General features: G+C 31.5%; 2 protein-coding genes across 2 annotated transcripts in view; one reads left to right on the top strand and one right to left on the bottom strand.

The window, feature by feature from the left end:
- The window catches only part of LOC132715516 (uncharacterized), a 17,847-nt gene extending 12,508 nt beyond the window's left edge, over positions 1 to 5,339 (top strand). The window contains exon 10 of the mRNA XM_060698527.1: positions 182 to 5,339. Coding sequence (XP_060554510.1) covers positions 182 to 289 — 108 coding nt within the window. The 3' untranslated portion in view covers positions 290 to 5,339. The remainder of the gene's footprint in view (positions 1 to 181) is intronic.
- Positions 5,340 to 11,449: 6,110 nt separating this feature from the next.
- Positions 11,450 to 13,636, bottom strand: LOC132715518 (uncharacterized). The gene has a single exon (XM_060698530.1). It carries the CDS (start codon positions 13,601 to 13,603, stop codon positions 12,167 to 12,169), a length of 1,437 nt encoding a protein of 478 aa, XP_060554513.1. The 5' UTR covers positions 13,604 to 13,636; the 3' UTR covers positions 11,450 to 12,166.
- Positions 13,637 to 14,869: the final 1,233 nt, after the last annotated feature.

Consider the following 14,869-nt stretch of genomic DNA (forward strand, 5'->3'; position numbering starts at 1 on the left):
GCTGTGAGAACAATTGGTGGGAACAATTGATAGCATTTTATTTCCTTGATACTTATTATACATTAAAGTAAAATTTTATGTGGCTAAAATCTGTGGCTGCAAGTGAAGTGTAGCCATGATGGCCCTCTTGGTATGAACCAGTTCTGAAACAGATGATGAATATTTTATGTTATATTTTCAGCCTTCAACTCTGATAGGTGTACCCAGTCACAGGACGGTACAGAGACCAGCTTACAGACCTGATGGTGTTACTACTTACTTTGACAACAAAAATGTTGATATGGTGTAGTTTAAATAGAGATTCATACAATTATTGTGTACAGGTAACAGAAATGGGCAGGCTAAATGTACTACATGACAATGGACAAAGTTTCATTTTGAATATATTTACAAGTTTTTGTATAGTAAGATAATTTTTTAAATAAATATTAAAAAAGATATTAATATGATGCTCTAGATGAGTTTGGGTATGTGTTGTATTATTACCTTCATATTCATGCTCATACTGTTGATAATTATTTTGGCACTACCTGCACTGTTATCTTACCAATTATGTAGTGTTTAATTTTTGAAACATTTCTGGTACACTAGAAAATTATATGTGAAAATGATATTTCAGACTCAAAGTTTGACAATCTCACACTAAACTAGGAAAAGTGCCTAAAGATTTACACAATTGTTAATGTTATTTATCCTCAGTGAAGATTGAAGAAGAATATGAAGTATACCAGTATGGTTGGCAAAAATTCAGTAACTTAACATGTTACTTTGGGCATCTGTGACTAAGTGGTTAACGTTTTTGATTTCAAACCACTTGTCCCCTTAGCTGTTGTTACAAATTTATTTGGGGAATTCAGGATTCTTTCATGTGAGAAAGCTATCTAGCTGGCTCACGAATGTCAGTTGTTCTACTCAGGTACCTGCTTATGACTGAAATGATGGACAAAGGGGTACCTTTTAAGGTCTTCCTCCACCAGTATAGTTAAGAAGTTGCTATATGACCTTTATAGTGTCGGTGTAACAAACACCAACTTAAAAAGGGAAGAAAAAGAGAGGAATTTTAAAGTCTGTGACTTTTCGGTTTTGTTATGGTTGACTTTTAACCATTTGAAAGCTAGTAGTTTTATTAACTTGGCAATACCTGCAGTAGGAAGCCTGGCCAGTATTCTGTTGACTGCTTCATACCAAAACCTCTTCCATTAACTTACACTGTATACTATATTTAATACAAACACAAGTCCATTAAATTAATTGAACAAAGGAAAGAAAACCAAAAAAATAAACTAATACCAATAAACAGTAAGGTGTGTCATTAATGATTTAACAGAAACATCCTTTTCTCCTGCAACAATTAAATGTCATTATTAGAAATGTTTATGTGCAATTCTGTTTGAATCACCTCCCACCCCCATACCAAAACATCGAATGCATCTCCACCCTTGTATGTAAAGATTTCTGATAAAGATTTTGTACAGTTATATAATATTTTAGATAGAAGTTCATTGTCATTACCCACATGATATATGTCATAACTCGCCAGCTATATTAAGGAAATTATGTCCCATCTTTTAACATAGAAAATTTGTGTTATACTTGTGGCCCACTACCAACATTGTACAAATGTTTCAGACTGGTGCTTAACTAGGTCAAAAGAGCTATGATTATGAAAGGACTATAAAAAATTCATATATCTACCAAAGTAATATAAATCTTGCCTTCAGGGTTAAAATTGACCAACCCAGAGGTCACTTAATTGCATAAACTTTAATTGACTAAAAACATTATGTTATGTTAATACTTATTTTATTTTTCTGTATTCAAATACATTGTATAATGGAAAACACATTTAGACCTTCAATATTTGGCATGAAGCTTTACCCACTAGATCTTTACCTTAAGTTATACAAATTATGCCCCTGGTGTAAAAAAATGCCCAGTCCTGTGGTCCCTGAATGTGGTGGCTCATGGCTTAAGAATTAAAGCTGTGTGTATTTATCACATTCAGTGATATTTGAAGTATTTTATTTGATAAAGCAATATATGTACTTTTTTCTAAATTAATGCTTATCTTTACTTAACCTAATTAAATTCATCAAGAGCAGTTTCCCCTAACAGGTTATCTTTTGTACTAGAAAAGATGGATAAATGTAGTGATTAATTTCATTGTTAATGTTGATCAGTATTTGTTTGTTGTTAATTTAAATGTTTATAAACTACATCATAAAGTCTCAGTATACTTGTATGGTAGCTTGTCAGGTTAAATGAGATGCTAATTTATTTTGTTATATATCCTTTATTTGTTATGTTTTTTTTTTCCATTTGGAAAGTTAATTACAGTGTTAAGAACAAAACCAATGTTTGTAATTAGCTGGTAGTATCACATATGACGAAACCAAAATTTTGAATTATTCTGATATGACCTTGACCTTAAATTGACCTTCAAGGTTAAATTATTGAGATTTCTTATTATAGCACTTGTTGCAAGTTGCTGTTCATTTAAAGATGACGAAGGTCAACTCATCATTTGAGTTTGACATTAGCTGTGTGACATAGGTCAACAGGAATTATCAAGGGCCTTTGGTCTCTGTACACAACTGTACTTTGCTTTAACTTTGTAAGATCTCTTTAATGGATTTTATATTGTCATAGACACAATTCAACAAGAAGTTAACATATTTGAGGTAGCTGATTAGGGAACCTTTAAATGAGATGTATATATACTTGATAGATATGGTGGTGCTATCATGTCAAATGTCTTAATTGTTTTACTTATGGAAAGCCAGTTTTTCTACTCATAAGTTTTTCTCAGAATAAATTCTTTTTTCTTTCTTTATCTCATGCTATATTTATGTACTTATAAGGAATGTGTCCAATTCTGTTCCTATAAAACTACACACAAATTAAATGTTGGCACTATCTGTTGTTAAATTGTCAACTTATATTAACACTTTTAACCATGCTTTCTGATACTGGTTATTAGATTGGTAAATATTGCCTGGTATGTACCAACATTTCCAACAGAATCTCAAGCAAACTTCCCAGAACTTTTGTCATGAAGTGTATTTGGCACATATTGTCAAGGTTTTGTTGTTTAATCAATTTAAGCAGAGTTATGGCCCTTTGTTCTTTTTTTATCATACTTGTATGTTATATATAAATACTCTTCCTCTAAAGATTTTTACCAAACCGTTATAGGGCTATTGTCACTAAGTGTGTTGGTTCATAGTGGACGACTTTTGAACTTTTGAGATTTGACTATTTTTGGCAAAATTATGTTTGTTTTTGTTTCTTTTTCATATAAATTACAGTTGTAAGTAATAGAGGAATAGTCATCTATGCACAAGATGCCTGACATTTCTCAGGAGTAAACCTGGTTTGTTTTGACAAAAATTTGGCTTGTTATATGATAATTGATAAGAAAAAATGTACACTTACCAGTGTATGCTAAGTTAAGTAAATATAAGAGAGAGAAGAATGTCTCTGAGTAAGAAAAAAAAAAAGATTTTTAGCAGATCAGTTTATTTATAACATAAAACTTTAAAGCATGTAAAAATGTGTACTTAGTGTAGAGTTGAAATTGTTAAGTTGTATATTTTATTTGAAATATTTTGTTTAATATTATTCACCTCACTAGTAATATAGGGCATGTTATTATGTTTTCATAACTCTAATGTAACTGTGCAACATGTCTTGCATTGATCATTAACTGTTCCAGTTTTGTTAATTAGATTGCTTGTCTGTAAATTTTTACATAATATTTAACAGCGTTTATGGGAGACGTTATATATGAACTTGTTAGCAGGGTTTACATTAAATCAAATTATAAAGAAACGTTTTTGTGTACATTTTAAAAATCTGTAATTAATTGAATATTGTGTAAAGTCATTTTCAATGAATGAATAAATCAATTATTTTATTTGTTTGGTAATTATCATTGATACATGTACATATATTGAATGACTGTGTTCTTGTACATATATTAGAAGCTCTTAAAATGATTATTAAGAAAATTAAAGATACTTTTATGTGTTATGGGACATATACTTTTATGTCTCTGGTTGTTCGTCTGATTTACAAAATGTATAAATCATGCTCTTTGGTTTGAAAGAGGCCCTGTCCTAGGGGCAACTTAGTTAACATAAACCTGTAAAAAATATTAATAAAGTCATTGTTTGTCTTAATCGGACAAATTGTAAAATTGGTCATCAGAGGTCAAAAACTAGGTCATAAGTAAAAATCAAAGGAAAACTTTGTTACCAAAATTTGTTTGAATCTGTTTATTACCTCTATATAAAGTAGGAATATAGGTTATTTGGCTCAAAAACTAGTTTACTCTTACAAATTACAGGATTATGCATTTCATCATTTATGCTCACACTTTGTTGAGCATGAGATTAAAAGTAGTTTCTGTTATCATCCAGGTTTGAATAGCAAAAATAAAGAATAATGATTAATTAATTATTTGTAAAATTGATTTTTATTGTTAAATATGTTGCTCACTTTGATATTTTAAATCATTTTTCTCACTACTATTTTATAAGATGTCATTTAACAATTTATTTAAACTATTTAAAACACGGTTTTAATTTTACATGGTTTTAGACAACAGTTTTCAGTTTATCTCATTGAAGTGTTGGTGTGTTTTTTTCTAAGTATCTTGAAGAAATATGTTACTAAGGTATACAAATCACAAGGTGCTCAAAGATGAGCTTATGTGATAGCATAATGTTTGTTTGACCTTGACTGTCAAGGTCAAATTAGTGAAGTTTGATTAAATTGTTGTGACTTTATTATTTATTTACAGATTTGATTCATACTGGGACAAAAATACATGACAAAATTCAAATGTGACCTTGACCTTTAATTGACATTAACTGTCAAGGTCAAAAATGAAATTTGAATTTTATTTGTTACAAAAATCATGTTTTGTAAGAGTATTAAAATATCTGTGTTTGAAAGTTCATGCCCAAGAGCATAAAACATTAATTAATTGATCTTTATAAAAAACAACATAAAATATGTCCAGTGCAAACTTTGTACAACCTTATGGGCTAGACCTTTATACCTGCTATAAGACATTACACAAAACACAAAAATTTTAAATGATTTTATTTTGTTCTTTGTACAAGTTTTAAATGGGAGCTTTTATATATAATAATGTTTTAGTACATGAAGGTTTTTCACTTGTATAGTATATCATTGTGTCACCTATGTTTGACCCTAATATTGCAATATGGTTATATTTTGTTTTGTAAATACTCTTTATTATGAGATGAAAATAGTTAGTGACATTGTAATGTTTACATTATTCGTATTAAAACTAAAGATTTTGAAAACTTTTTATGCGTTGTGTTATTCAAGTAATGAGAGATATTTTTAACTGTCAGTTGAAAAGCAATCTTATGTCTATTACATGTACTTGTCTAAAGGATCTTTCTGCAAGCAGTAATACGAAATTTATTCCTATTGGCTAAATTAATGTTATACACGGTGCCTATACCAAGTGACTTTTTAGTGATCTGCGCAGAAAACCAATAGTAAAGCCGGTCCAGGATTTACATCTACAGTTTTATGTTTAAAAAATAAAGTGTAGAGCCCGCTCTTTCAAATGAGTAACCCATAGCTTCTGCATACACTTTTTTTGGGAAGAAATCAGTATTGTATTCTATTACTGTAGTGAATTTCTGATTTTCCAAATCGATGTGTATCTTAGTATATGTCCGGGGACGATATTTTTTCTTCAGTTATGACGTCACAAGTTGACGAGTATGAAATTTAATTTAAAACTATTTATTCAATGTCTAAATAAACATGATTGTCTTCCCTAGATCTATTATTTTCAGATTTTTAAATTAACAATTGTTTCCATTCAGAAATCACACAGACCTCCTATGTTCCTTTTGGATCTCTACAGCGCATTGATCAACAACTGCATTATTTACAATCATATTGGAAATCTTCTATCAGCTGAAACTTTCATTTTAAACACAAGAATGTAATTTGTATTCATGCTGAAAATAAATACTTTAGTGCAAAATGTTACATAACTAAACGCTAATAATTCTCGTGAAAACTTGCCTGACATAGCTTTATTAGTCCCCTACCGGTTTACCGGAGGGGACTTTAGGTTTACCCTCCGTCCGTCTGTCCGTCCGTCCGTCTGTCCGTCCGTCCGTCTGTCCGTCTGTCAGTCCGTCAGTCCGTCCGTCCACAAAACTGGATCCCGCGATAACTTGAAAAGTACTGAAAATATTTTTATGAAACTTGGTATATGGATAGATGGCAGTATGGAGATTATGCACGTCTTTTTCTTTTCTTCCTATGTTGAAAATTCTGGTTGCTATGGCAACAAATAGGCTGAAAATATGGAAAATTTTACACATAAACTGGATCCAGGGATAACTTGAAAAGTACTGAAAATATTTTTATGAAACTTGGTATATGGATAGATGGCAGTATGGAGATTATGCACGTCTTTTTCTTTTCTTCCTATGTTGAAAATTCTGGTTGCTATGGCAACAAATAGGCTGAAAATATGGAAAATTTTACACATAAACTGGATCCAGGGATAACTTGAAAAGTACTGAAAATATTTTTATGAAACTTGGTATAATGGATAGATGGCAGTATGGAGATTATGCACGTCTTTTTCTTTTCTTCCTATGTTGAAAATTCTGGTTGCTATGGCAACAAATAGGCTGAAAATATGGCAAATTTTACACACATAAACTGGATCCAGTGATAACGCAAAAGTACTGGAAATATTTTTATGAAACTTTGACATATGGGTAGATGGCAGTCTTGAGATTATGCATGTCTTTTTCTTTTCTTCCTATGTTGAAAATTCTGGTTGCTATGGCAACAAATAGGCTGAAAATATGGAAAATTTTACACATAAACTGGATCCAGGGATAACTTGAAAAGTACTGAAAATATTTTTATGAAACTTGGTATATGGATAGATGGCAGTATGGAGATTATGCACGTCTTTTTCTTTTCTTCCTATGTTGAAAAATTCTGGTTGCTATGGCAACAATAGGCTGAAAATATGGCAAATTTTACACATAAACTGGATCCAGTGATAACGCAAAAAGTACTGGAAATATTTTTATGAAACTTGACATATGGGTAGATGGCAGTCTTGAGATTATGCATGTCTTTTTCTTTTCTTCCTATGTTGAAAATTCTGGTTGCTATGGCAACACATAGACTGAAAATATGGCAAATTTTACACATAAACTGAATCCAGTTATAACTCAAAAAGTACTGGAAATATTTTTATGAAACTTGACATATGGGTAGATAGCAGTCTTGAGATTATGCATGTCTTATCCGTTCTTCCTATTTTGATAAAATATCAGTTGCCTTGGCAACAAATAGGCTTAAAACATGGCAAATATAACAACAAAGAGCTGAAAATTTTTATGAAATTGCATCTTTAATTCAAGAGTTATCTCCTCTTTAAGAATTTTGCTTTTAAAATGTTATATTTTGGTAACAGGGATGTTTCAAATATTAACTTTAGAGTGTCCTTCAGTCCGTCTGTCTGTTCATAAAAACTGTTTCCTGTGATCACTTTTAAAGAACTTTTCCAACAAATTTACTTAAAATAGAGAAAAATTGAAACATTAGTGAATGGCCAATGGCCCTTCAGAATGTTGATGGGGTTCTAACCGGTAGGGGACTTATGGATTGCTTGCAATACTATGATAATTGCTTGTTTTATTAATAGTGTTCCGTTTCTGCAGGTTGTCGAATGATGTCAAAAACCGCTAAGGGGTATTTCAAATTTTGGTATACTAATAGGTAGCTTGTACAAAACCAGTTTTTGAGAACACTCATGAACCGAGCGAAGAATGTGCGGTACGCGTTAGAAAAGTCACGTGTTATGAGTACATTGAAGTATTTTCACTTCCAATTGTAATATTACATGCAAAGCTCTATTTATATTAAATTTGTTTTTGTAATAATGTGATATGATATTTGAGGCGATAAACCTTGACGCTTTAAATTTGGACCACGTACATAGCTTAAGTTTTGTGTGAAATCAAAGGAGAACATTTTGACCTAGTTTTGATCTACTTTTACATTTAAGAGCTGTGGTCCTCTTGCTTTTATATTGTAATTGTTATCTTCAAAATGTTGAAGTTTTGTCTTGTCAGTATATTCTCATTTCCCTACAAGTCTGTATAATTGGACCAATGAGAAAACCAACAAAGTGCACATTTTTTCTAATTTTATGCAGACATAAACATGATTGGTAACTTTAATGTCAATTTCATTGCTTTCTAGCAATTAAAAGTTGTGATTAGACTTCAATAAATACGTAAACATTAAGAAAATGTTTTTGACATCATGACCTTACAAGTAAAAAAAAAACACTACAACGCAACGTCAAAATGGTGTACAGGTAACGGCGTTAAAAAAGTGCGTTAGACAGACACATAATTCTACATTTACTTGAAGTCTCTTCTCCAATTTGTGTTGCATGTCACTGTCTCTGCTTTTAGAAATAAAGAGATGGTGGACAGGTAGGGGCGGCGGAAATATTTACCGAGGATGTATGAACAAGTCTCTTTAATCATTCTTGTCATGTTACACGAACGTATTATTTCCCCACCACCTTTTAGTACTTGGTCGTGTGACAATATTGTAATATACTTTTTCTGAGACAGGAGAAATTGTTTCCCTGGAAACTATATTGTAAGTTTGAAATATTGATCGTGAAGATGTCTGCTATAATTAGAGAACATATTTATAAGAAAAGTTCACGCCATCAGGCGGAATAACAACCTGCTACATTAGGGTACAGATTGTATGATAATTTGTGTGAAGACAAACAGGTACATGCGTATATAAATATCGTCAAAAGACGAAACTTCAATGAAGCATTTTATAATTAGCGTGAACGGTGTTTTGAATTAAAAAACATAGTTATATATACATGTATAATCGTCGAAAGTGTGTGTACCTATGTAGAATGTATCTACTTTAAAGTTTTGTCAGGATCTGTCATATTTTTACGCCAATGACGATATGTTCATCATGGAAATGTACATTAAAAACTTATCACACAGTTTCAAGAAATATGCAATTAATCTCGTTTTGAGAATATTAATTTACCGGCAGCAATTAATTGAACCGTTGAGACCAGTGCAGACCAAGTTAGATCAATCGGCACATATCCACGACCAGAATCTTCACTGTTTGCTAGTCAGTCAGTTCACGCCAAACTGATTAAACTAAAAGATGGACAAGTCCAATTCAGATATTTAGGGTTAAGGACTTGATACTGTATAATGTGTAAGTGAACGTAACGGGAACTTCTTAGAATGTTTAGATGCTTTCCCTGGTAAACATTTTATTTTCAAAAATCAAAAAATTCAATCAAAGATGAGAAGGCTTGTTTTTACCAATTCTACTATAATTTAGAATATAAAAAACCAGATTTAAACAGACATATACTGTATAATATGCTTTCGTTATCAACTAACGTGATACCAACTGCATGCTCTGTAAAGCAGGGCTCACGCTGTCGGTCGCCATAGTCGCCATTTGCGATTATTTTATAAGATTGGCGATTATTTTTGCATTTTGGCTACAAAATCTGGCGATTATTTTTTACTTCAAACAGTGTTTATTTAAGGTGTAAAAATCGATAAAGAATGCAGTAGACCCAATTAACACCAGCGGGGTGGATTTAATCGAGTGTCAACTTTTTATCGGTCACGTGCTGCTTACCATATTGCCCGAGGTGATAAAAATACATGCGAGATGTAAAATTGTATAAGTACTTTAAAGATATTGTCTAGCATGATAATAGCCATCAAATTATCCGTCAATTAGCCAAAAAGATCGTCTTAAAATTGATAAACTGGATATTGACCAACCCAAAATTTACCGTAAATTGCAGTAATAGCAAATTTTGAAATTTTTTGGTTTTAAGCTACTTGACTAAATCGCCAGTGGAAAACAATGATAAAATATTTAAAAAGTATTAACTTCCAAACAACTATTTGCACAACAAGCAAAATTGTGAGTATTTCTTCAGAAAACAGAAAAAAATCCGATTGTCACATATTTTCGCGACACCGATAATTTTGATATCTATTTAAAGGTGAAAATAAGCTATGTTCTGTTTAAAAATCTTTACTATTATGGCAGAAAATTTGTATTACATTGGTGATGATGACATTTTTCAGTAAATTATTCAGAAAAAAGGCTGCATTCTGTTAATGAGTTTGCAAGTGTTATTTTTATAGGCTAATATGACCTAGATCTACTCCAGTTCTGTGTGAAATGTGGAAATTGACAGGGGTTATAGCTGACAAAATTTGATTAGAACAAACAAAAGAAATTGTTTGATAATAGCATTATGTAAATTCATAATGAATCTTTAATATTATTGATATACAGTAATTATACTATATAACATTTTTATTCTGTTCTATAATAACAATTTAAGTTGTGGTTCTATTTTAAAAAAAAGGTAGTTATCAATATATACACAAATGTATCAGTTTATTTGAGAATCCTTATAAAACTGAAAAAGGTTTATATGTAATGTTTATTTAATCAACTACTTATGTTGTTAATCGCTAAATCGTGAATAGTCCGCTGAACTTTTGGCTATTATTATTTGAAGTTAAAAATATTGGCTATTATTTTATTTGAGCCAGTGTGAGCCCTGGTAAAGTTATGTTCATTTTACGACTATGCTCATTGGTTTTTGGTATAACACCCAATATACCGTTACCGAAAAAATTCATTTATACATGATAGGTTTGAATTCACAAACAAATGTTTTACAAGTGTGAAGGCATATGACTAATTAATTAAAGCCATTTTTATATATCAGGGAAGTGTCGAAAATGAGGCCTGTAAGAAAAATTGATAAACTGCAAAAGGTCATCATTTAGCATTTTAATATTGAAACAATAAACGGACTATTCCAAACACAGGTGGCAGTATCAGTGTTTGGACACCCCACCCCAAAAAAATTTTCCCACTATCAAAATTATAGTTATAGTTACTATAATTTTTATAGTGGAAATTTTTTTTATATATATAATTTCATCGGTGGTTTTGTATTTGGTACCTTATAGTAAACCTTAAAGTGTTGATTTTTTTTTCAGGGTTGTAGTAGGGGTCCAGGGGCAGATAGGGGTGGGGTGTCCAAACACTGATACTGCCACCTGTGATTCCAAATTCAAAGTAGGACACGTCAATTTATTTTATTTAACAGGTTAAAGGTTCACACAATAATATTTTCCATTGGAATGAAAACTTTTAGAACCAAAAGACATGTAGACATTCGGGAGACCTCGGCGATTATTCATAAACATTATCCGGAAGAACGATATGTAGAAAATATAGACGCGCTTCTTAATTAGTGTATGAACGATTGTAAATGTTAATTATGGCACAATCAGTGTTTTATTGGTACTTAGCGAAATACATTTATCTATATAAAACAAATTCAAACTCTGTAATCATAATGTTTTTATACAGAAAAGAAAAAAGAAGTTTAAACAGGTATTTTACATCAATAAGTAATACCATCAGAAAACTCAATAAAACGATCCCTGACAAAATGATACATTGCTCTTTAAATATGTCTATGTTTAGCGCATATGCCGCTCCTTAAGAGTTGGTGAACTGTCAAAGCATCACTGGCCTCGATTATTAATTCTTATTTCTTAAAATAAATATGTATTCATGAAATTAAAAGGTGGTTGACTAGTAACTTTAGGTACAGTCAATCCACGAGTATCGATACCCTGCCCTGCCGTATCCAACGAATTTAGGCAAAAGGTAATTTTTTACACTAATGGTTTCCTGTCCTATTGGTCTCTTTCATACTTCATTTCATGGTAGGATTTTTATAACAATAACTACAAACAATTTTTTCTGCCAATTTAACGAACCTGCTTATATCCTTTTATTTTATAGTTAAGAGAAATATATGGTAGCGTTAGTGACGGTTTTATAAACACATGTAGACATGAAGACTGCATTTATATCATAAACGAACCAATTAAATCACACTACAATAGTGTTACAGTTTAGATTTTTAACAATTTTCGTTTCAGTCCGGAAATTGCTGATTAATTTCAATAAATACTGAACACAAATGTTGAAGATGTGGTACAATTCAAATTTATGTCTAGTGACGCATGTCCAACTTGAGACAAAGCGAATCAAACACTCTAAATAAGCACTTCCGAACACGTTTGTTCTGAACGAGATACCACATCGGATAAATAGGGGCATTTAGATAAAATGCCAGTTTGGTGAATAACAGAATCAGCACTCTATGACTTTCCTTGTTTTGAGAGAGCACGTGCGGTATCATACAGGCGAACATTGGCAACGAGCACACTATAAATGAAGCCAACATTACTATACTGTTCCTTGTTGCACTATTGAAACCTGCACGATCTCTCCTAAGAAAGTAGTTCCTCAAAGCAGAATTGTTCTTAAAGTTTTGTAATCTTTGTAAATCAGCACTAGCGGATATATCAGTAAACTCTTGCCCTTTAGACTTCACGGAGTTGTTACTTGCCGTGCTACGAGTCAATTGTAGGGGGCGCCTTTGCAGAATCTGTCTTCGCATTTGCGTCGCCAGAATAGGATTCTCTAACGCAATGATATCTTCAAACGTCAGCATAGTGATACTATCGTTTCGTTGATAATGCACAACAATGTCATTTTCTGATTTTATATCCTTGCGCGAAATCGTGTAAACTGTTTTGTCCGACTGTCCATTCTGAATACCACACACTTGATTAGGTTGTATTTGTTGTTGTACAGGGGCGTCATCTGTAATCTCTGAGGGTAAACTGAGTGATCTTGCTACAGGAGATACTCTGTTTTTACCAAAAACGTTGCCTTTATTTAGCGTTTTGAACACTTTGTGATATGACTTCACAATTATCATGAACATTGTAATAAAAACAAAAATGCTTATAACAACAACTCCTAATCTCTGGGCGGAATAGTTTCGTGTTGATCCACATATTAGAAATTCTTCTTGAAACGGGTTCAGTGTCATACAAGCATACACGTCATGTTCTATGTGAGAAAGACACATCATGAGGCTTACTACAAGTGACGTCGCCCATGATGACGCCAGACACCGTGTGATAATTTGACGCCGTCTTCTAATTGACATCGAAGGACTTTTAATGATTTTTGATCTATAGTATCCGATTGAAGCAAATGTTCCCAAGTATTGAAATAAGCAATTTGATATTAGAAATACGTGAAATCCTGTTAAGATATTGATTTTATTACGTAAATCCATAGGCAGCAAAATTGACAGTAGAGATAAAATCATACACGTGCACAAAATCAGATTGTTTGCACATATATTTATCAGATGGCCGTTTGCCGGCGTTTTCAGTGTCGGGGAATGGTTGATTATGATAATTAGTAGACAATTAGCTGATAATCCTAGGAGTGTATTAAGAGATAGATAAACAACAGTGATAACTGTAGCGATAACAGGCATAGACCACACCTCTTGCAAGTTTGTTTCCGATGTCGTTGTATTTTTTAATTCAAATGTACTCACTGTGGAATTATATAATTCTGTTGCCATGATGACACATCAGATGTCATTACCAACCATCATCCTGTCAAGTAAATAAATATAACATTTCTATTAACATAACAATAACATTACATAACTATTTTTACCAATTTTCTAAATCATATAAAGAAAAGAAGTAAATAAATGAATATAAAATTTAATGGGTAAATAAATATATGTTGTGGAATAAATGAATAATGAAATAGATGAATAATGAAATAAATAATGAATAAATAATGAAATAAATGATTAATGAAATAATTGAATAATGAAATAAATATGAAATAAATGAATAATGAAATAAATGAATATTGAAACAAATGAATAATGTAAATAAGTAATGAAATAAATGAATACTGTTATGAAATAAAAAATAATGAAATAAAGAATGGAAATAAATAAACGTAATTCACAATATTAGCAAAACACTAATCGTACACTTCACAGTTTTGTTTAGCAAATACAATGCCCAGTTTCAACAATAAGTAAGTACAGAGAGTACATAATATACCTCGCACCGGACTGTGGCTACAAAATGTATATATCACCATAACGATGCGCGACAAAGTAGGAACATATCAAAAAATTTAAAATTCTTATGTAAAATAAATCGTATAAAACATCACATTTTTTAAAATAGAGTTAGCACGAATCATGTGGCTTCAGACAGGTGTGGTTACTAATCACAACTTAGTTACTGTCAGGAATTTATCGATTACACACATACGGTGTGATATTCCTGTTGATTTAATGATAAAAATCTCACTTTGTACCGTATTTCAATAAACAAGAATTGAAATATAAATTGCTTAATGGGTAGGTCTCTATGTGTGATGAATGTGATCAAAATATGTTCAAATGACGTCAATGGCTGATATTCTCTATTGGCGCTAATAAAATGAAACCATATATAGATCTGTACAGTCCTTTTTTACACTCACACTGTGGTACCATGTACTATTAGAAATAAGTACAACCTAGCACTAATTCAGATGCCTTCAACGCTAAATGTACGTGACTTTAAGTTTGCACTGTTCGGTCTGATCATTCGAAATAATTTATGCTTGATCAGCCAATATATAAAATTCAAAAGAAATACGTATACAATGTATATATTTCCCACGCCTCAATATACAACCATCTGGGTTTGCTCGTTGGTATAGGTGATTTTGATAAGTAATCATTTTTAATCACATAAAAAAGTATAAAATAGAGTTCAATTTTGTCATCACTTCATTAACAAATAAACTTGTGTTTTATAATGGTTTACGAGAA

Source organism: Ruditapes philippinarum, unplaced genomic scaffold (assembly GCF_026571515.1).
Source record: "Ruditapes philippinarum isolate M1 unplaced genomic scaffold, ASM2657151v2 ctg1678_1_1_1_1, whole genome shotgun sequence".
In the NCBI taxonomy this organism is placed as follows: domain Eukaryota; kingdom Metazoa; phylum Mollusca; class Bivalvia; order Venerida; family Veneridae; genus Ruditapes; species Ruditapes philippinarum.